Genomic DNA, 23,473 nt, shown 5'->3' on the forward strand with positions numbered 1-23,473 from the left:
AAAATACAAAATTTTAGATATTTGAAAAGATATGACATCTATGCGAAAATAAGGAGTACTATCCGGAAAAAAAACCCAAAATATGAGATATATCCTATAAAAGTCATCTAAAACATTGTTAATATATTTATAAATTTATCACAAACCAATAAAAAAAACTCATGCAGAAGAATAAGTAAAAAAATAAAGTTATTTCTTTGTAAAGGAATTAAGTAAAAAAAATTGCTGCCCTTACCCAAGTACATGAATCTCGAGTGCAATTACGAAGATTTTGCTGGGTTTCCATAAATGTCTTGGGGTTTCCCGTCCCACCCACCTCCACCATTTAAATTTACTGTACTACCCCCATTCTCTCTCTCTCTCTTTCTCTCGCCAGTTGTCACTAAAACCCGAGCCGAACCGTTTCTCCTGCTTATAAATGCGCCATCTCCCCTCTTCCCCCCTTCTCGTCTCTGTAACCTCAGGTCAAGAAACCATAACGACCCTCCTCCCCACCTCTTCTCCCTTCTCCATCGTTCTCCTTCTCTCGAGGGCTTGGGTCTTGGAGGCCACTGCTCTCTCCAGTTTCGTGACCTCTCCTAAAACAACCTTAAAGAAGAGAATCAAATCGTGACGGGAGACAGGGGGAGGGTTTGGTGGAGAGGAGTGAGAGAGAGAGGAAGGCTACGGAGGCGCGCTGCATGTCAGATTGCAGTAGCAGAGAGGAGGGATACTACGACGGCGGATTCGGTGAGCTTGCCAACCCTCTACAATGGCCGCAACTCAGGAAAAAGCGACGCCCGCCCACGCTTCCGTCGGCGTCGCCGGTGCCAAGGCCGGAGGGGTCCCCGGCCCCGTCCAAGAATGGGTTACCGCGGCCGTTGAGAAGCAAGCTTCTGCGCCGCCGGTGGAGGCCGTTAGCCCGCTGATCGCCCCCGTCGAGGACGTACAGGACCCTCCCGCGAAGCCCTCCTCCAAAGGTGACGACTTCTTGGACCTCCCTTCCTCTTCTTTTGGGGTTGTTGGAACAAAATCTTTTGCTGCGTAGGGAGGTCACGCTAGTCGAAGAGGAGCGATTCAAGAAACGGATCACGTTGTCTTTGTGTCGATCAATGTCGGGGATCTGATATCGAATAATTTAAAAGAAAGTTGTTCAGATCCAGGCAGTAAGATAGGAAAGAAATGACAGGGATAGGTATCCCATCGAGTTAGTTGATTAAGTGGTTCCGTCAAAGTAATCTTGCCGTCAAATTTCTACGATCATGGATGAGTTAAGAGGAGAGCCGCAGTTTATTGGATGAATATAGGTCTGGTGGAATTATTTATGATGTGCTGACATTAGAAAGAAAGCCGAGCTAGGGCAAAATCGGATATAGAATTAGAGAAAAGGATTTTACACAACAAGATTTCAGGTGTTGGTGTGGAATATTCCCCGTTCCGCCAAACCATCAACTTTTTACATTCTCCAATCTGGCTTGAAAATTCTCTACATATGGTCGTTCTGGGAGGACATTGATCACTAAGATTTTATATGATGCCCAATTGTTAATATTATATGTCAGTGCTGCCTCAAGTTATCATCATGGGATATACAGTGTGTTTCAGTTGGTGGAAATTATAAAAGACTCAGTCTTTCCTAATGTGGTTGACTTGGTATTCTGGATGGTTTATGCTAATAGCATTTGTGCTCATAATAGCACACTTGCATGGCTTCCACGTATTCTCTACTACCAAATACGTAAAAGAGAACTTTAGGTAAATTGATTAAGTTGAAGATTGTACTCCTGATTACATAATATGATTACATAATATAACGACTATAACAAGGCGGAAACAAAATAACAAGTGCCACAACTGTCTTTCCACTAAAGTTCCCCTTGTTGGGTCTTGTGCAGCTTATGATCTTGTCTGCACTTGTTACTTCAGTGATCAAGTTTACTAGTTATGCCCAACATCCAACTCTTTCTAAGAGAACTAAAAAGTTATGTCAGCCTCAGCTGTAATGACTGGATGCTATGCATCTTATTTATGTCAAAATTTGTCAAGTCCAGGTTTGATGGATCAATTATTGAGCTCTGTCGCTGCATGGTTACCAATATGCAGTTGCTGGTAATTCTGTTTATCCATATCAATTATTTTTCCCTTTATTTTATTGTATGCTTAGTCTTTACCAAACACATTCAAAGTTCAAAGCACGTGCCACTCTCTGCGATGTGCTTGCACAACATCAAAATAGCATTACTGTCAATATGAAGTATGATAGTGATTCAGAAGCACATCAGAGGATGAACCTAACTTCATTATATATTTAAGAACAATCATTACTTTCAGTCTATATTCCTTTTGCTTTCTGCTGATGTTTACACCATTTTACCCTAGCAGCTGTTACCGTGCTGCATTACTGGGGAGGGAATGACAAGTCCTTAGTTAGGGATTGAGATTTCTGTTTTTAAGTGTTCGCTTTTTTGAAAAATGTTGTGGAACAAATCTGAGTTCTGAAGATAGATGTTAAAGAGTTAAAAAGAGAGATATGTACTTAGACTGAAACTTAATTAGCTTAATTTGTCTTTATTTTTCTCATGTGTTCATTTTTCATTTCCCCCAGTACAATCTAGAATTTTGCTTTCAAAAGTTTGAAAATCTCTTTGACCTCGCCCAGCATCATCAGGGCCATTTTGTTTCCTTTTTTGTTCCATTGCATCTTGGTCTTTTTCATCTTATCAGGACAAGATATTAAGAACATGCATGTTTTTGGTCTAGCTTTCTTGATGCAAAAGGAGTTTCTTTTTTTATTTTCAGGGTTCAACGGTTTGTTATTTTAATTGAAAGGTTAGATTGTTAGAATATACATGATATCTGTAATTTGTCATGAGAAACAATGCGCCAACTGAATATTTCTCGTGTTTTTATATGATGCAATCGTGGATTGGTCTCCGCATTCAGTCCTGACAATTTTGTTGAACTAGTTTGATGAATCTTTAATTCTCTAGCTAAGATATCAATGGACACCAACTGGCCTTAGCCTATTGATTGGTCATGGACTGCAATTTTGGTCTGTGCTGTAACAATTCTAGGTGTTCCACAGCCCCGATGCTTTGAACCCTAAAACTGGTTCCTTATGTTGAACATTAGGCTGGTTCAATGTTTGAGCTGGTTCAACAAAAAAATAAAAGAAAAGGATGGCACAGATCCTTGTATTGCTATCTTCTTAGCATAGTTTGGCAAACCCTGTTATTAATGACTTAAGGCACTTGTTTCAATTATCAATTCGAGTAACACTTTCATACCATGTTCCATTTATTGATTGCTTAAGCAAACTCATATTATGATGCTTTCTCATGAACTTGTCATGTTGATTGGTGATAACATGTGAAGTGAGGTACATAGCTTGTTATGTATCTATTATCTATGTAGCCAGCATCGTGTTTTAATTGGATATCACATGAAGCTCGATACCTTATTCTGTTGCACAGTTGCCTGTTGCTTTCTCCCCTGTACTTTCCATCACAAAGGCTTTGCCATTTTAGATGTGCCTGGATGACAAGGTGGACTCTGCACACCAGTCCCTAGCTATGGTTTAGGGGCCTGAATAGCATACTTGTATCGATTTTCATTTTTTTTTGCTGGTGTCTTTTTTTATCTTTTTATCTTTGGTTGTTTTGTTCATATGATAAATTATAAGTTGTTTATGTATGTTCTCCCTTGCTTCTTATAGTTTGGTCAGTACATTTGTGGTTACTGTAATGCTTTGTTTGATTCATGATGTTCAGTGGTTTAACTGCAGGAATCCCAGTTATGATGAGGGCTCAAACAAGCCACCCTTTGGATCCGTTGTCTTCGGCTGAAATATCTGTTGCAGTAGCAACAGTCAGGGCTGCAGGGGCAACTCCGGAGGTTTTGTTTCTTACTATACTTTAGATGCTTTGCTTGCTTCATCAACTTTCTTTTGGTAGATGTGAATACTTGGCATGAATAAATTTAGGTAAACTTCTCTTCAGGTGAGAGATGGTATGCGGTTTATAGAAGTAGTTCTGTTGGAACCAGAGAAAAACATTGTGGCACTGGCCGATGCCTACTTCTTCCCCCCATTTCAACCATCACTGCTCCCCAGAACGAAAGGTGGCCCTGTCATCCCGAGTAAGCTTCCTCCTAGGAGGGCTAGGCTTGTTGTTTATAACAAAAGGTCAAATGAGACAAGCATTTGGATTGTCGAACTGTCAGAAGTGCATGCAGCAACTCGGGGTGGCCATCACAGGGGAAAAGTCATCTCATCTGAAGTTGTCCATGATGTCCAGCCCTCTATGGTATGTGGGTTTTGGAATAGCTGATGAGTATTCTTTTGCTCGGATAACTTGGATAATTTTCTTCCTGTATCTTTTTTGTGCTAACATAACTTGCTGAACTCGTTCTTCTCAATATCTTTCTCCTTAAAGAGTGGCCAGCAAGCTATAGAAGTAACTAAAATGCAAACTAAATATCTCTATTTCACGTCCACGATATATAGAGCAAAGCTACTAGAAATTATGGAATATTGAATGAAGAAATTAAGGCACGGTTGAAGTTAATTGTATCGAAATCAAAGTCTGCAGTACCTTGGCTGCATTATTAATCAAGTGGTCGATACCATACAGGATTCTGCACCTGTGGTAGTTGGATAGTTGAAGTCAATAAGGTTCATGTGCCATCAAATAACTTAGGTATGAATATTGAAGGGTAGTTATAAGAGTAGACATGCCTTTTTACATTGCTATTTACGCAATAATATATGGAAATGATGAGTATAATTGAGATAAGAATTTCTAGTAATCAGTAGACGAATATATAATAACAATTCACTTATGCTAACTTGGAGGCAGAAGTAGTGGGGTCGGGTAACTGCTTGTTTTCCTTTTTATTATTATACCTTGTCTTCTAGATCGCAACTTGTGTTTTTTACCTTGATCTGTTCTTGTGAAACCCTTGTGCCATTAAACTTCCATTTTGTTTTTATGGTCCTATCTCTTGTTACATTCATTATTTTGCTGAAGTCCACATTTATAATAGAATGCTAAAGATGTATGCCAATTTTGAATATACTCATTTCATGTCCAATATATCATATCAATGCTTTGAATAATCGGAATCTGTAAGAATGTTCTTCCTTTCAGCTCTGGTCAATTCTATAATAGGAGAATTGTGTGAAGCAGTTGGCTAGCAGTGTAAATTGTAAAGTCATTAGCATTTGTTAGTCATTATTAACATTGGATCTTACAGAACAGTTACCTGGATGAGCATATTGAAATAGTTAAATGTTTTGATAGAAGAAAGGGTGTTCTAGTTCAGATATCCGCCAGCGAGGATCATGGGGTGGGTCAACTTAAGTTGTCAAACTTGACATCCAGGTTCAAGTGGAGAAACCTTATCATGGTGACCATTTTCATTCTCTAAATGGCCACTAGATGGATATACTTTAAAATTCCATTGTGGTTAGTTGAAGAAAGCATCAATATTATATTAAAAAAAATGAAGATATTAACTTTTTTCTATCTGTTTATAGAAAATAAATTTGGTGTACCTTTCTAGGAGCAAATTTACAAGCCCTTCCCTTTGCTTGCGACATGTGCATCTTGGGGAACATCAACAGATGGTGCACCCCGCACCCTGGCAGGTGCTACGGGCTTCCAGACAGTGAATTTGTACCTTCTAATTACAGGTGTAGGTTTTGTGGTTTGCTATTGACCAGCTATCACACCAGTGGCTATTGGTGACTACTGGCTTGTGGCCAAAGATCACAGTCTGCACACCATACAGTTGACCTGATGCCCATTAATTCTTGACTCATCAGCACCTGCAAATTTCATTGATGCAAACCCCACATAGTCTATAAGGTATACTGACAAGAAGAAACTAGGAGGATTTTACGCTGGGCTTGTTCCTGACTAGGATGAGTGTTGGCTTCAGTGGCATTGACCCCTGATGTTGCCACGAGTCATCAACAATAGGATGGGATTGATGTGTTAAAACCTGAGCATGAAGTATTTATAGCTCCTGTCCTAGGCCTCTAAATTCATGATTCACCCAACAAGTGGCATGTTACAGCTGTTAGGTCTGAGTTCATTTTTTCCTAAAATTGTGCTTGTATATATATATATATATATATATATATATATATATATATATATTAAATACTAAAATTATCAAATATCTTGTATAGCATGGCAACTGGATTAAGCTTTGTTTTTTCCTTTTATTGCATATTTGGATTTGTTTTCATTGATTGAAGCAGATACCTGAAGTTTCTTATTTACAACTATTCTGGTGGTGCTTTTATGTTGAGAAGCAACATTTTTTTTTAATATCAGAGCAACCTTCTTATTTGAAGCTCAAATTTCTGTCATGTATGAGATGATTTTGAACTGTGTAATCTTCCTTTCTAAATGTAGGATGCCATGGAATATGCAGAATGTGAGGCTGCTGTAAAAAATTACCCTGCATTTATAGAGGCAATGAGAAAGAGAGGAGTGGAGGATATGGATCTTGTAATGGTTGATGCTTGGTAAGATAAGAGTTGTTCATTTATTTACTATAAGCAATTATGATATCAAATGACATTTATAGTTGCTTCTTTCTAACTACTATATCTTTATTTTGACCTATGTATACAGGTGTGTTGGTTACTACAGTGATGCTGATGGTCCTAGCCGCAGACTTGCAAAACCACTAATATTTTGTAGAACAGAGAGTGACTGCCCCATGGAGAATGGTTATGCACGTCCTGTCGAAGGCATACATGTTCTTGTTGATATTCAAAATAATGTGATAATTGAATTTGAAGATAGAAAATTGGTACCTCTACCTCCAGCAGATCCTTTGAGAAACTACACTGCAGGAGAAATGCGAGGAGGCATTGACCGAAGTGATGTGAAACCTTTGCATATTCTGCAGCCTGAAGGTCCAAGTTTTCGTGTAAATGGTTACTTTGTACAATGGCAGAAGGTATTCAGTATTCTTGTTATATTGCAGCCGATATTTATTGCAAATGTTGTAGTGAATCTGAATTGACAATTTTCTGCTATGCTTCTAAACAGTGGAATTTCCGGATTGGTTTCACCCCTAGGGAGGGATTGGTAATACATTCTGTGGCCTACATTGATGGTAGTCGTGGACGGAGACCTATTGCTCACAGATTAAGTTTCGTTGAGATGGTAGTTCCTTATGGAGATCCAAATGAGCCTCATTACCTTAAGAATGCATTTGATGCTGGAGAAGATGGCCTTGGAAAAAATGCACATTCTCTCAAAAAGGTTAAATGTGCTATTCATGCTATTCTGTTTTTTTACTCTCTTAGTTGTATGCACTTTGTGTTTTGTATAATTGTCTCAATGGATCTAATAATCCAGGGTTGTGACTGCTTGGGCTACATCAAATACTTTGATGCCCATTTCACTAACTATACTGGTGGTGTCGAGACTATTGAGAATTGTGTGTGTTTGCATGAAGAAGACCATGGGATTTTGTGGAAGCATCAAGACTGGAGAACAGGCTTAGCAGAGGTTAGGCGGTCAAGAAGGCTAAGTGTGTCTTTCATATGTACAGTGGCTAACTATGAGTATGGCTTTTTTTGGCACTTCTATCAGGTAAGTTGGAATATTTTGCATTCTCTGCTTCTAATTCTGGTTGCTAGCGATGTAAAGTTATGTTGATTTTGTGTAAAGTTACGTTGCATTCTCTGCTTTTAGTTGTTTTCGGACAAGCTGGTTATAATTAAAGCCATTATTGAGGTCCTCTCATTATCTACCTCTAGACTCCTTGGCTAAAATCTTTCACATGTTTAGTGGAAGATATTCCTTGTTCAGGTTCTTTTGTTATTGACCATACTATTAAAATTTAACAAACTAATTGTAACTCTACGTGTTTCTTTTATACCAGATGCACCATCGCTATATGCTGGATTAGCATGCTTCACATGTGCCGCTGTGCACATTCTGACTGGAAAATTCTGATTTTGCATGCTTGGCACATTAGCATCCGTCCACACACAGCTAACATGGTACAAGCCATGTGGAGCAAAGCTAACATGGTATTATTCATCTGTGCACTGGCCAATTGTTCCACAACCTATTCTCAATGAGGTCCATGAGAGTATTTTGTAGTTTACTAACAATTCATAAAAGATTTACAGTTAAGCTAGTAGGCCATTGGGTAATAATTTCGAAATCAATTAATTGATTAAAACATGATTGTGTTCAAGAGGAATCAGGCCTACAAAAGGTAGGAGAGAAAAAGAGGCACAGAAAGAAAGATGATAAGTACATGTGAACCACATATAATCTGCTATTAGCGGAAGAAGTCATAATTTGCAGCAAAGTGGAGAAAGGTTTTGCTTCTTTGCTGTCTCGTTTTAATTGGTGAGGACCGAGTAACAGTGCATGAAACTAGGGTTCTTATAAGTTGTAAGGATTTGCTATCTATTCTAAATGCATGAGCATGAAATTTACATGATGTGCTGCAGGGTAAGTGGTAGGAGGATCTAGTATATGACAAAAATTAGTTGGATTAGCTATCTGCTAGTAGACCTATAGATGCTACGATAGAGGATAAAATTATAAAATGAGGGATAAACATTCAAAATGGTATAGATATGTGTTAAGGAGACATAAATTAGTTAGAAGCAAGGTTGGAGGGAGGCAGCAGCTTCTTCCGCGAGGGCTTCTTCAAGCGGTCGCGGTTCTTGACGACAAAGTCGGCGAGGGAGATCGGGACCAGAAGCGGAGGAGTCAAAGTAGGAGGGAGGTAGCTTCTTCTACCGCGAGGGCTTCTTCAAGCGGTCGTGGTTCTTGATGACGAGGTCATGCTTCTTCAAGCAGTCCTAGAAAGATTTTATTAGAACATATAAAAAAATTTAAATGTTCCTATCTCATTCGGTTTGTTGTTGTTATTATAGGTAGCTGTCATAACTTAATTTGGATAGATTGTGCAACATGCAGTGAAAATGCAAACAGAAACTATGGTAACTGGTTCCTGATGAGCTTCCTGTTGTTTCTTCTATCTTGTACTTGGAGGCTCTGACCCATATGCAAGTCTGTGAGAGAGATATAACAAGATAGAGTTTCTGGTTGGGCTTTTAATATTCTGTCAAATCAAATTGACAGCTTGCCATTTCCTAATGATGGAAATAGTATATAAGAAAAGTTGGGGGTTGCAATTCTGCCAAATTGGCATGATACTCCTTTGTGTTGGGTTAATTTTGGGTGAACATACACTTGTTTAATCTGAACCAAACCCATTTGTAATTGGGTTAGGAAAGTTCAACCTGTGTAGCATACATTGGCATGAACCAAACCCATTTCAGTAACCTGTGTAAGATCTTTAATATGATATTATATTTGAAAGGTGGTGATATAATGATTTCAAAGATACCAATGAGAGAGAGAGAGAGAGAGAGAGAGAGAGAGAGAACTGGTAATGGAGTTATTTTGCTGATGGCCTGGGGCCATGGCCCTAAGGTTAGGGCTAGACAGTAGAGGTTTTAATAAAGTATATTAGGGAGAGTCCTGAGCATGACTGACATAAAGATGTAGAGAAATTAATGAAACTTGAAAATTTTAAAATCTCATTTTAAGATTCTTTACTTAATTGTGTTTTCTTCCTCTAGAGTTTACACAAGTTGCCAAATCACCTAGATGGTCACAGATGGTAACCCCTTGAAATGCATGTGTAAGGCCTAGATACAAAAGGTGTAACATCCATTACTGTAGAGATTTTAGATACCTTTGTCATGTCACTTGCCTTGATCCATTCCAAAGTATTGTCAAAGATTTTTTCTTGCAGGAAATCAAATAACTAAATAAAATGAAAATTGTATGAGTGGTAATAGATTGTACACGAGCATGAGATGTTTTTCTACACATGCTATCTTTAGCAAAGAAAATAATAAAGAAAAGGGGGTGGTGTTGAGTTCTTAGAAGATAGATTGACAGAGTTTCTTTACATGGGAGAGTTTGAGTGAGTATATTAAAGTTGTGTAGTACTTTGTTATAATCAGTTGCATTCTTAATGACATCTCAGTTCCATTTCTTTTTTGATAAAACTGGCTGTAGTTTTGCTATGTTGCCATGACTTTTCACTTTTAATTCATTAAACAGAATAACACAACACATCCATTTTCAATCACTGATTTAGTCGCACATAATTCAATTATTTCAAATGCTTGTTAGTTGTTACCGTATGCTTTGGATTTTATGCATATGGCTAAAAGTGGTGTTCACTTGCTCGCAGGATGGTAAAATTGAGGCAGAAGTAAAACTGACTGGCATTCTAAGCTTAGGAGCATTACAACCTGGTGAATCAAGAAAGTTTGGTACAACAATAGCTCCAGGTTTATATGCACCAGTTCATCAGCATTTCTTTGTTGCTCGCATGAATATGGCTGTTGATTGTAAACCCAATGAAGCCTTCAATCAGGTACTCTTTTGATAAATATTTTGCATTGTGCTGTAGTTTTGTGTTTCTACTGTTTTGTGGTTACCTTCTATCTTTCAGCCAGACTTCTGCTTGACCTAAATTAATTAAGGGTAACTATGAAAGTGTAATAGTTAATATTTAACCTAACAACCTGTTTCTTATTTGTGTTTATGCTCCAGTTTCTTGTCAATAATGATTTCATCTGAGTGTCTGGAGTCTAGTATTTGGGAATGGAACTTAAATTATGCCTATTCTATACACTTACACAGGGAGATTAATGTAGTCCTGGTTTATCTTCACATCAGTCATCAGCTCATGTTACTAATTTGGGATACAACAACAGTTAAAATTTCTGGTTGCTGTGTAAGATAATTGCAAGGACAAATTTAATATGTGAACAAACCAAGGGTTTGTCTTAATGATGTCTAACAGACATATTTTATTGGAAATAAACTTAATAAATTCATGACAATAAAATGATGAACCAATATGAGATCTGAAGAACCTTGATCACTAAGGTAGAAAAGAACAACCTTGCCCATGTACTAGGCTTGCTGTCAATTGTTTCCGTTACTTGAACGCTGTTCGCTAAGGTCACAAAACAGCTAACTGACTGTTGTACTTAAGTAGTTAGGTACACCCTCTAAAATAATTCATGATGATGTCAAGGAGTAACCTAGGGATGAAAAATGGAGGTGGCTCAATCATTAAATAGAGATGAAAGTTTGTTGTTGTAATTACAATTGTCCTCATAACTATTTCAAACATGTAATTAGCAGAAATTTTTTCTTACATAATCATAATGGCAAAACTACCGATGAGGATTTAATTAGGGAAACAAAGGAAGGTAGCATTAGGAAATCTGGGGTGCTGATATGAAAACAGGCAAAGAAAGGGACAGATTCTACAAACAAGAAAAGTGAAAACCTTGAAATATTTCGGAGATGCTAAAGTTAAAAGAGTATACAAAAAGAAATGTTGAATGGTCATTAGAAAGATGAACTGCAATGAATTTATCAACAGGAAATTTAAATTTTTTATTGTATTTCAATTTTGAGCTTGGTTGTCTCTAACTTATAGCATGAAAAATTTGCTGCAAAGTTATGAAGCAAGAAACTAGAAGGTATATAATGTTGAGACATAGGTTTGTGTAGAGAACACCCTAGGCCTGTGCTACTGTATATTTGCCCACATACATGGAAGAAATTTGATGCCTGTCGTAAATGAGGCCAAATCAGCATGGTGGTCACCATGCTACCTAAGTATCCAGGGGCTTGATTACTCAGTTCCACATGGTTAGCTTCTCTCTCTCTCTCTCACACACACACACATACACACGCACGCGCGCGTGTGCATGCTTAGACACACAACCTTTGCTTGTTCAAGTATGGAACACAATCTTGCTTTCTTCCATTAGTTGTCCATTGACCAGATATAACATTCTCTTCAATTTCCAAATATGTCAATAATTGTCGTGAAACTTTGGTCCATGTATTATGCAATTCGCTTCCATTTTTGTGTTGTACATGTAATATTCATTGTACAAACTACAAAGTACAAACTTCAAATAAAATTTCCAAGGCTATACAATTTTGATTAATTGTGATCTATTTTACAGCAATTATTTGTTCTGTGTTTCATCAACAACAACTATCATTGTCCAGACTTATGAGCAGTAGTTTTGTTTCAATGGTTGGTTTATTTGAACTGTTTGTGTTGTGAAAAGCTCTATGTAGTTGTATGAGTGCTATATTCTCTTTCCTGTAGGTGGTTGAGGTGAATGTTAAAGTTGAAGAACCTGGCAAGGATAATATTCACAATAATGCATTTTATGCTGAAGAAAAGCTTCTCAGATCTGAGTTGCAGGCTATGCGTGATTGCCAACCTTTGTCGGCACGACACTGGATTGTACATACTTCACTGTATTTTTACTCTGTTTTGTCCTTATTGACTCATTTGCTTATTAGATTTTTTAATATTTAATTTTTAACATGCACATTATGTGAAATATTGTGTTCTAGTTTGCATAGACTACTGATAGCAGATTGCAAAAGGATTTTAAATGTAACCATCATCTGTGATGGGGAATGACATCCCAATAGCATCTCTGGAGTTCCACCAAGCTGGCTTTTTCATTTACTTAGAAGTAGAATTGTTCCTAACAAATGACCATAATTAAATGGCTACAAATTGTTAGCTGATAGCTTGGACAAGCACACACAATCATGTAAAGTAATGGTTACAAATTGTTTGCTGATGCTATCTGTTCAGGGTAGCCAAATAATTTATCTAATTTGGATTTGCAAGATAATTATTGTGCATTTTGACTTTGTTCTCTTCAATAATCTCTTATACACCTTTGGAAAGAAGTTGCATTAAGAGGATAGCCTTTCATAACTCTTCAGGAATTCTCCATCTGCTTTGTTTCTTGCTAAGGAATGAAAAGTATGTCTTATGATGATAGGACTTGGAGTTGTTGTTTTTATTACTACTTTGGTTCAGCTGAAATAACTAAAATTTGCCTATTCGTTATCGTATTAACCATTAAAGACTTCCATTTTGAATTTCAGGTGAGGAACACCAGAACTGTAAATCGAACTGGTCAACCTGCAGGATACAAGCTGATGCCTGGTTCCAATTGCCTTCCGTTAGCTGGGCCAGAGGCAAAATTTTTGAGAAGAGCTGCATTTTTAAAGCATAACCTTTGGGTTACATCATATAAACATGATGAGATGTATCCAGGAGGAGAGTTTCCCAATCAAAATCCACGCATAAACGAGGGACTAGCTACATGGGTCAGGAAGAATAGGTCCCTTGAGGAAACTGACATTGTCCTATGGTTAGTATCTGGAATTAACAGTAGGATTTAGAATTAATATAAAGGCTTTATTTATTTATTTTGGAATCAATTCCTTTCTCCCCATTGTGTGTTATGTCTACAGCTTTTGCACATAAGATTACACATTTTTATCTCGGAGATTAGTAGCATTAAATTTAGCTATTTCAGACTTTGGTTCTAAATATTAGTTCCTCAGATCTTTTGTTTTGGAAGATATGTACAACTTCAAGATTCTCCATTTTGTTTTGAATTCTTAAGGATGTCCACTGATTTATTTTCATACTAATGAACTTTATTTACAGGTACGTATTCGGAATCACCCACATCCCAAGGCTGGAAGACTGGCCCGTCATGCCTGTTGAGCATATTGGCTTTTTGCTCATGGTATTGCCTCTTCCGTTTGACTTCTTTTTCAAGCTTTCTCATCTGTGTTTGTCAGTTTGGCTTTATTGTATATAAAATGATTGATATTAGAGACAGTCAATAATGTTTAGTTATAAGGAAGGGAAATGAACATTTCACGGATTGTTGTACTGTCCTTTTCAAACTCCTTGTCGTGGCAAATTTTGGAAAGAAATTTTGGTCCCTGATTAGAATCCGGCTGGAGCTTCTTTTATCTTGTATAAATGTTAGGTACATTTTGGTGTCTCCACTGATTCTTAGTTTGAAAATTTCCAGCCGCATGGTTTCTTCAACTGCTCCCCGGCAGTTGACGTGCCTCCTAGTCCCAATGAGGCAGACAAGGAGTGTGGAGCACCTAAGTTGATGCACAATGGACTTGTTGCGAAGCTTTGAGGAAAGATGAGAAGTAAACCTATCAGGTAAGGAGGGCCTGTAAATTAGGGAGGAACTTAAAAAAATATGTTGCTGCTCTATGTTCTGTTTACATTGTGCAATGAATGCTGCTAGTTGATCGAATTTGATTCATGGCATCATGGTCAGCATGCTTTTACTGTAAACGCTCTCACGACAGAGGTTTTGAGAAAAAGGTATGGTTGTTTCTCTGTTTGTCGTGAGAAAAAGGTGTGGTAGTTCTTTGGGGGCACTATAATTTGGCAATGGGCACTTCACATCTCAGTTACACCTCTGGAAGGAAGGTTGTCTGATTCTTATAGGTTCAGATCGTTTTTAACGTCGCATTCTTCCATCAAGTGCTTCTTTGCTCCATCTGACAACTTAAGTGACACTTCCTTTTCTCTTTAAGAATTTTGATGTTGAAGATCAAATATGCCCCTTGCTACTTGTCTTCCTGAGCAGAGATATAGATCAAGGTGTAAAAATCTTAATTTAATTTTAATTATTATTATACCTAAAGCGAACTCGAAGCCAGTTCAAGAATATGGTTGTTCTACTCACGAATGGGAGGGACAAAATCCGGAGCGAGTCCAAGAACTCGGAAATCAAGGTTTGGGGAGAGAATCCCATATCATGTCCATGTCCAAGGAAGGCATCCTGCTTATCGTCACCCCACCTGCAACCCACTGCAGCTCCTTGCCCGGAGCACTCAATGAAGGCCGGGCTACTGTCGGCGCTCGCGGTCTTGTGCCGTTTCATCTCCAGTGGACCACACTCGTCGACGCCCACACGTAAAAGATCTTTCTCCCACGCTCGTTTCAACTCGTTCAAGCTCCACGACGGAGAAGTGGAGCAGGCGGAGCCGCCAGAAGCCTGGAGCTTTGCTTCCAGTAGCGAAGCAATCGCTGCATGAGGATGACCGGTCCATGCCCCAGCCGCTGCTGAAGCGACGATGTCGAGTTGGTACTGTGAATCTGCAGCCATTGAGGGGCGCTGCGCTGCTTAAGTTTCTGATGTGTTTGGAGGTGGAAATCTCGTTTTCCTGCAGGAGGGACATCGCTTGCAGGGAAGACGACGTATGACCGAACCAACGAAGAGCAAAGAGAAGAGCATGGCGGAGAAGGGAACATTAGGGAAGTGCTCACGGAACCATTTAGCTCGAAAGGCTCCGTCGGGCGCTCGGCTTTCACCTCGAGAAAGTTGAGAACGGTGGGGCTCGAAGATCTGCCATCGTTGTCGCTGTAGCGCTTGGCTTGCGTTGCCATTATCATTGCCGGATCGACTGCTCCATTGCTGGTTACTAGGCGGAACTGATCTTCCATTGAATGTCACTCACTTCCGAACCACTGCATCTAATAAATAGCTTGATTTATATAAAATAGAAGCAGAGGATGACACCTGAGAAAGGAAGCATATGGAGGCTTTGCTTTAAATCTATCCAAGGAGAGTAAAAGACTTCAGGAGGCACCTAAACATGCTTTCAAGAATCTGCCCTCATAATCTAATCAACCAGCATGGAGTTTTCCAGTGAACATGGCCAATGACATGCCACAGGGAATCATCCTGCGTGGATGCACTAAATTGATACAGTAATTGTCATATTGTGTCTAGCCAAAGAACAACATCCCTTCACAACAATTAGATTCCTGCTGATTACTTTTATTTCCGCCAACACATGGTGTGCATGGTGAACACGAAAAAGATGGTTATTGTAATTGGGGCCACGTTCTTTTGTCAATGTTGCATTATTTGATGGCATCTTCCTCACCTTTCTCACTAGTTTAAGAGGCTTCATTGGCTGTAATCCAATAGGAACGCATATGCGGATAAACTGTGCCAGATTTCGACATACACATGGCCAGCCATATTTTTTACTTGATAAAACACGAGAAACCACTAACCTTTCTCATCATAGTTTCAGCACAGATTGTTGCAGACCATTATGCGAAGCTGCTTTGAACTGTTGTGTTGAGAATTGTGTTGATCCTTGCTTGCATCCACCAGCCCCACAACAGGACAAGCCAGTCCTGTGTCCATAGATAATGTTACAAGTGTACATGACCTGTACAATTGTAGGCCAACAGTAACCAACAAGGACACTCACCTTCATTATGTATCCAAGTGTGGTAGCAAGGCCTCCTTACAGCTTCTGACAAGGGGCACCATCATGAGCTCCACTTACATTACGATGCTAACTGAAAGAGTTTAACATTTTATTTTAAAACATTAACTTAACAGAAAAAGGTTATCAATATTGTTGCTTTGATTGACAAACAACTGCACATTCATTGCAGAGCGCCAAACTTGTGGATGTAAGTTTGACTCAGTGTGTGTAGGATCATGAAAAAGATGGCATATTCAAGGAGAGGGAATGAGAAGGGCCTCATGGTTGAAGTTCCACAAATGGATGAATCAGAAGCCTAGCCTTTTCTCTTGAACTGCCTACTACCTGTCCTGTCTGACTATGCCGTAAAAGAGATCCATCAAACTTACTTCAAATTTTCTCTTTTCTTTGTTGATAAGCCTACTACATATTTTGTCCGAGATACATCAAGAGCAGCACAACTGCTTCCACTTTATGTGGAAGCTTGGTTTGCGGCAATCACAGCTGCTTTTTCTTCTCTGGCATCATTCAGTCTGCAGGCATCAAACCATGTTCCCCCAGCAAGATAAGATAAGATAGTTTATTTGGGGATCGACGTCTTATTAAGCAAATAGTAGACATGATCTGTAGATAGCTTATGGTGCTGGAAGCAAACAAGAAGGCTGATTGGCTGCCGATGACAATTTCATCAGGCCAAAACCCCTTGGATTATTCCAAAGACAATCCTATGGACAACAGCGACCCTCCCCACTTAGTTAATTTTCCTTCCTATGTAATTATTCTCCATGCCCACTTCTGCAAGGTTACAATTGCAGTCATCAGGGGAATATTTTATATAGCTCTTGCACGTGTAACCTCTTAAAATATCCTTTACATGCACTTTTATGAAGTTCTTATTTGCAACATTGCCTTCTAAAACATATAGCAGAATAAAGACAACTTAGAGATTCTTACAATAAAGCATCAGAGTTCTGTTAGCTAGAATAAGAAGCAGGTGCTTTTCTTTCTCCAGTATAAACTTCATCCTTCACAAAAGTACTCACTTATCCATACATATGAAGAATTTACACATTTTAGGATATGACACTTCTCACAATAAGATTGCATACGACATTGAACAATCTACTTAATTTTTTTAATTTTCAAGAATAAAGAATCATGAAATAGGTAACTTTTGAAAGTTATATGTGAATAAAGTCGAAAACCTATATTTGAGTACCAGACTTTGGCATATAGGATACTTCATGCAATTATTCATAACTATGCTAATTAAAGAAACTAAAATACTCATTTCTTGGACATTGTAGAACTGGTTCATAGACACTAATTTAATCATTATGCTGCTTGTTTCTTATGCTCGTTGGAAGTGATAGATCATCGTCCATTCATCTATTTTCAATTGTTGTTTTCTTTTTGGAAAGGAATCTATTTTTTCTGGTTCAAAGAAAAAGATGAAAGAATCATGAGATCCATAAATTGATGCATCATATTCAACCTAAGGCCTTAATTTGTCATTATTACAGTTTTCCAATATAACTCAAGCAACTAGATAGGCCATCAAGAACTTGTTTGAGAAGGATTTCTCAAATCCCTCGAGAGGAGAGAACGATGGAATAAGACAACAGCTGAGATGTGCTAACCTGATCAAACTAAGTTCATCTCGGGTCACAGTTGCTCAACCCTCCTGTACCCCAACATACCTAGAATGTATACAGCAGACACATTTTAACTCATTTGAATTTCTAATCATCCAAGCTATTCTGGTAAAAGTCAAAGTCAAAATTTGGAAAAAGTAATACGATTAGCAATTTTAACAGCTAAAATTTCTCTACTTATCCTTTTTTCATCCTCTTTCACCTTACTTTTTTAATCCAGGGTATCCTTGTCTTTTCCGCCTTCTCAAGACAAGGCTTAATAGGGTTTAATTTGTCCATAAATTTAGGTAAGCAGTTGAGAGAGGACGTGAGAAAGAATCTTATGAGTTACAGAACAAGGTCTCTCTCTGAGCCTCCCAAGGCCACCGGTGCTAGTGACAATCTATCGCTAATAGATGACCTTCCTATCTTCCACTCCTGTGTTCTATATGCCCAAACAAATCCACTCTTGATGAGGGTAATAATGGCGATAAGACTCGGGTGACGTCAGCTGCCCCAGATAACGCCTCGCGCCTCTGTTGATCTGACAGCACCTGGTCAACACGGACCGGAACGCCGACCGTGGCACATTAACATCCTGCTCAGGCTCGATCTCTCACGCCACGCCAACGTCGATGTCAAACGCTACCAGAAGTACGATCCTGCTCCCTACGGGCAGGCACATCAGGCAACGGTAATCCTCACTATAAAAACCCTCGCGATCCGAGAAAAAAGGGAGGACAATAGAAAAAAACCCTTGCGACTATTCGCTAACTTAATCGTCGGAGGGGTCGAGCCGAGCTCTCCCGACCCGACCTGTGTACAGGTGCGAAGACGGAAGCCTCCCACTAAACGCCCAGGCGAGGACCCCCTCCCGGAGGAAACGACGACCCCGTCCCGATTGGACCACCGCAGTCGGCCGCCTCAGCAGTCTCAAGGGTCGCCCAAGGAAGATCCCCCATCATCCGGAGATCCGAACCAAGCCACATCGGCCCTGAGGCCACGGCATAAAGTTGTTTACACCAACAACCCCTACGATCTATCTTGCTTCATCATGCTACATGCTGATACGTCAATGCAAGAACACGCTATGCTTTTGGAAAGGCAATGCAAGATTAGGGTTTCTTAATCCAAACTAACTAATCTACACAGCCCGTAAATACGTATTTGGAACAGATTACCAAGAAACCAAAGGACATCAAATTTTCAGTTGTTTGTATAGGATTTGAACGGCAAGGATTCAACCGGAAGTCTTCGACCATGGAGAAGGTGTGGATCAGCCGGATGGATCTGCCACAGGTGGCTTGACGTCCAGGAACGCTACAGGGGGTGGGGCGTCGGCCCTCCTGGCGGCAGGGGCATCGGCAGCGACGCCGTCGTCCTCAGCGTCGCCATCCTCGATCTACTCCCGACCGCCATGGCGCTCTCTAAGTGGATAGAGACGGATCCCGAACACGCTATTTCTTCACCCAAATTTAGGTCCATAAACACCGCGAATCATTTGATTGAGTCGAACCAAATCGAGTCACTTGGACCAGCGGTTCGAATCAAGACTCCCGGCTCACACGAAAATGAAACCAACTTTGGACTCCGAATCGGACTCGCGTCAATTGGTTTCTGGTTTTTCTTTATTAGAATGTGATATAGGGAACCACATATTACGCTCATTCGATTTGACGATAAAATTGGCTTCATAAAATGATTACCTCGTAATCATAGTATTAATTTGTTGATATATGATCTCACGACTCATTTATGGTTATACATACTTACTTTTTATATCTATCATAATCGTGACATAATGACTGTCCAACACATTATAAAAAGATATCTCAAGTGTATTGCAATGTACTTTTCTATTTACTCATAAATCTCAAGACTTAATCAAATCCATTATTGAGGTACAATTAGAATACTTAAAACTATTTTTATTTATTGCACACGGGGGATGTTATCCGATCGGATTTAGATCTGCATTCCGATTTGAATTCGATGAGCATCGGATGGACTCCGTCCTGGTGTCGCTCGTCGGAAGCTTCACTCGCTGCACACAACCATGGAAGAGAGTCGAGGATCCGCTGCTCCCATGATCACAACTCCCTTGTTCCTCGCATCCAGCAGATAGTCCAAAGCTTCCCTGGTTATGACTTCACCGGGGTTCAGCACCGGAATACCTGGTGGCATCGTGCAGATGAGCTCGCCACATATCTCCCCGAGGCTTTCTCCAATGTCCACTTTCCTCTTCTTCGCGAAGAAGGCCTCCCTTGGACTGAGCTCCCGCCTAAACCCAGCAAACGGTGTAATCGCGCCACTCCCAACTTGGTTCTGCGATTGGTTCTCGTCGAGGAACCTCGTCGAGAGATGTGACAGAGCTGTGATCAGCCTTTCTGTGTGCTCCATGGACGTCCCCCAGTTGAAGACCAAGGTCACAGACCGCATCCCTTCAAACTCAGGTATGACTCCGTGCTCCTCACATAGCAGCTCATTCACCTTGAAGCCTGTCAGTCCTAGCCGTGAGACACCGACTGTGACACGCAGAGGATCCATGTTGGGGAAATCAGAGGAAAAGCTCGATGCATCCAAGATCGAAAGACCTGGAATTCGCCCTATCTGAAGCCTCGCGAGGTCCGCCATTTCCATGGCTTTACCCAAGATGGCTCCTGGATTCTCGCTCAGCTGAGCTCTGGCAGCGTCCAAAGACGCCAGGAGTAGATAGCTCGAGCTGGTGCTCTGAAGTGCTTCGAGGCATCTGCGTACTCTTTCCCTGTCCACACGATGTCCGGACATGTGCAGCATCGACGACTGCGAAAGAGAGGAGAGAACCTTGTGCGTGGATTGAACCACGAGGTCGGCACCTTGCTCCAGCGCCGTCATCGGAAGCCTCGGATGAAACTTGAAGTGCGCACCGTGGGCTTCGTCTACGATTACCGGAAGGCCGTGCGAGTGACACAGTTTGGTGATCTCATAGATCCGGCTGCATATCCCCTGATAAGTTGGTGAGGTGATGAGGACCGCAGCAGCTGTTTTCCCACCTTCCTTCAGCTCCTCTATAGCTGTCTCCACCTGTGATGGGTTGACTCCTCCGGCAACATCCCATAGCAAGCTGTGCTCCGGCGTGATGTATTTTGGTATGGCTCCGGATAAGACCATGGCGTGAGTTGCAGAGATATGTGCATTCCTAGGGAGAACGAGGAAGTCACCAGGAGAGCAAGTGGCCATGATCGATGCCATCACTCCGCAGCTGGATCCTCCCACGAGAAACCATGTCTCAGATGAGCCAAATAGTTCGGCGGCCAGCTTCTGGGCATCAGAGAGTGGTCCTTTGGAGGAGAACAAGTTGCCAATCCAGGGGATGGGAGACAAATCATACGTGAACACGTCGGGGCCAAAGAGTTGGGAGAGCATTGCCGGGGCAGCTTTGCCTCTATTGTGCCCTGGAAAGCAAAAGCAAGCTGGGCCTCGTTCTGCAAAGGCCATTAGAGCAGAAACGAAAGGGGCATTCGTCGCATAAGGATCTACACCACCATAGCCGCCGTCCTCAGCGCTCTCATCAGCAGCTTGTTTCTTGGTTTGACATGCACAGGTTTCCTGCGTAACAATAGCAGCAAGAACAAGGTATGCACATTACTCACAGCTATTAATTAATTATTTGAGAATTCCGTTGTTTTCTATGTAGAACAAGTTTTAGAAAATGGCCAGTAATTCTGAGGATAATCTTCTTGACATCTGTATTCATCATGTTTGAATGGAAAGAGCAAGTGAAGAAAACCAAGAAAAATCAAAGTGCATAGGTCAATGGAGAAACACAAACAATGGCATCAAAGTCTCTCTTTAATTGGCAAGTTTCTGATGGGTTTTTGAGTGTAAAACAGTTGAGAAATCAAATCTAATGGTTGTTTGGCTATGTTCATATATAATAGTTTCTAACGCAGGTTAGAAAACATATATGTGCAAATCAGCATTATGATTTAAACATTTTTCTACATACTCAGATTGGGTCTCAGTGGAAAAACAACAATCACTGAAGGAACTAATGCCTGCTTGTTTGTTTTCATCGGTCTAATGCCAGCCTTTGAAGTTGTGTGTACTATGTGACCAACAAAGTGCTATAGAACATGGATTATTGTTCTTAGTGAGAACAGCCATTACTATGTACCAATTTCCAGAAAATGGGTCACAAATAGCATTAATGGACCAACTCAGTTTCCATATATATATATATATATATATATATATATATATATATATATATATATATATATATATATATATATATAATCCTCATTGGACCAGTCGTCTTTTCCTATTTGACTGCAGCAATTGTGGACTGAATCTTTTCTCCCTAATCAATGTAAATTGAGCCCCATTTTCTTAAAAGTCTTTTTAAGTTTCAGGTTTTATTTCTGTGCTTTTTCTTGCGTCATTTCTAACTCTCATGAATGAAGAATCTGTAGCTTCGCTCTCCTACAACTATTTCTATCGCTATATTGTCTACTTAAGATTATAATGCCACTCTAAGAAGATGTTGTACTTCCCTCACAGAGGAGCTGATCCAAAGACAGCGTGTGACCTGTTTGTTTACTCTTGGCAATGCATGGCATGTACATTGGAAGGTAAAAAGCTCACAGGATTCCGGTGCCACCTCCGCCACCCGACGTGAAGTCTTGGCCGGCGATCCACAGATGGATGATCAAGCAGCTGGAAATGGAAGGACAATGAAACAAGTAGTCATTTTTAGATAACAAACAGAGAGTGATTAGTTCATGCCGAAAGAAAGAAAGAGCAAAAGCTACGTTTGTCGGGAAGGTGGCGAGGGAGAAGATCATGGCGGACAAAGTTTCGATCGTTTGGCTCTGAAGCAGACGAAGAAGAAGAAGATAAGAGAGTGTTTGAAAGAGGCAATCATCGAGAGCTCTCGCTGTCTGTCTGTCTGTCTGTCCCAAAATAATGTCATCGGTCGGTATAGTTAAAAGGACATTTTAACTTCGCACTGAAAATAACGTCATCGATAGGTACAGTGACAAACGCAAGATGCATGAATTGGTCATATTAGAGTAATTTTGAACATGGATATCATGTATTTGATAGACTTTTTTACCGGAGTGAGTTCCTCAGAAACTCCACTTTAGTATTTAATCCTTAAAATAATGTAGCACTAAATTATTTAGTTTTACTTGAACATGTAAATCATTATATTACAATAAATGTCTAATTTTTGTAAAATTTTCTTGATACAAATTTAATTATTATTCATCCTTACTCTCTGCTTATATAAATTAATCTTCCGAGTGATACATTACGATTATAATAAGTTGCGAAAACCATTATTATTGGCACCTTTACCGTCGTAACGAGTCGAGACTCGCAGCTCTTTGGACTCAAAAGTCAATTAATTTATGATTTTTTATTCGAATATAATATGGGGGCATGCCATGTTGGCAATCGACACATCACACTCATTAGATTTGACGGCAACCGCAACATCGACCGGAGTGATGTGTACGATCATTTTCAATATTTATAGTAACCTTGGCATAAAAAGACATTTCAGGTTCGTTCAGGCGTTTTCATTGGATACTTTCCGATTTGGGGATTCGACAGAATCCTTCAGACTTCAAATTTACATTTAGCAATTGAGACAGACTCGGAAACTCCAAATTAAATTAAGCAACTGAGACA

General features: G+C 39.9%; 3 protein-coding genes across 8 annotated transcripts; 1 reads left to right on the top strand and 2 right to left on the bottom strand.

Moving 5' to 3' along the window:
* Positions 1 to 441: 441 nt before the first annotated feature.
* On the top strand, positions 442 to 14,188 carry LOC135651748 (amine oxidase [copper-containing] zeta, peroxisomal-like). Its single transcript, XM_065172148.1, has 12 exons — positions 442 to 959; positions 3,764 to 3,873; positions 3,978 to 4,283; positions 6,402 to 6,514; positions 6,624 to 6,954; positions 7,047 to 7,262; positions 7,359 to 7,595; positions 10,237 to 10,422; positions 12,190 to 12,330; positions 12,993 to 13,261; positions 13,564 to 13,645; positions 13,940 to 14,188. Exons 1-12 carry the CDS (start codon positions 752 to 754, stop codon positions 14,054 to 14,056), a joined length of 2,316 nt encoding a protein of 771 aa, XP_065028220.1. The 5' UTR covers positions 442 to 751; the 3' UTR covers positions 14,057 to 14,188.
* On the bottom strand, positions 14,120 to 19,244 carry LOC135651749 (uncharacterized). 6 transcript variants are annotated; one of them, XR_010501922.1, is made up of 4 exons: positions 19,040 to 19,244; positions 16,161 to 16,251; positions 14,618 to 16,083; positions 14,120 to 14,510 (listed from the first exon to the last, which is right to left on the bottom strand). XR_010501922.1 is itself a non-coding variant. In XM_065172149.1 (3 exons), the coding sequence occupies exons 2-3, from the start codon at positions 15,038 to 15,040 to the stop codon at positions 14,499 to 14,501; spliced, it is 435 nt and encodes a 144-aa protein (XP_065028221.1). In that variant the 5' UTR covers positions 15,041 to 16,083; positions 16,161 to 19,244; the 3' UTR covers positions 14,120 to 14,498. The 6 variants fall into 6 exon arrangements, 1 of the variants encoding a protein (XP_065028221.1); XR_010501921.1 differs by having other exon boundaries at positions 17,801 to 19,244; XR_010501923.1 differs by having other exon boundaries at positions 14,618 to 15,402; positions 15,958 to 16,083; positions 16,161 to 19,244.
* Positions 19,245 to 19,743: 499 nt separating this feature from the next.
* On the bottom strand, positions 19,744 to 21,418 carry LOC135651441 (uncharacterized; the record flags this gene model as incomplete). Its single annotated transcript, XM_065171513.1, has 1 exon — positions 19,744 to 21,418. A coding segment is annotated over one exon (1,587 nt), but the record flags the coding sequence as incomplete, so codon positions are not given.
* Positions 21,419 to 23,473: the final 2,055 nt, after the last annotated feature.

This window comes from Musa acuminata, chromosome BXJ3-10, assembly GCF_036884655.1.
Source record: "Musa acuminata AAA Group cultivar baxijiao chromosome BXJ3-10, Cavendish_Baxijiao_AAA, whole genome shotgun sequence".
Lineage (NCBI taxonomy): Eukaryota > Viridiplantae > Streptophyta > Magnoliopsida > Zingiberales > Musaceae > Musa > Musa acuminata.

What these genes read in the sequence shown, in the direction of transcription:
- LOC135651749 (XM_065172149.1), bottom strand. Translation starts at nt 15,040, where the DNA reads ATGGCTGCAGATTCACAGTACCAACTCGACATCGTCGCTTCAGCAGCG.
- LOC135651748 (XM_065172148.1), top strand. Translation starts at nt 752, where the DNA reads ATGGCCGCAACTCAGGAAAAAGCGACGCCCGCCCACGCTTCCGTCGGC. An exon ending in ACTTTGTACAATGGCAGAAG is followed by an intron (nt 6,955 to 7,046) that starts GTATTCAGTATT and finishes GCTTCTAAACAG; the next exon opens with TGGAATTTCCGGATTGGTTT. An exon ending in CCAATGAAGCCTTCAATCAG is followed by an intron (nt 10,423 to 12,189) that starts GTACTCTTTTGA and finishes TCTTTCCTGTAG; the next exon opens with GTGGTTGAGGTGAATGTTAA.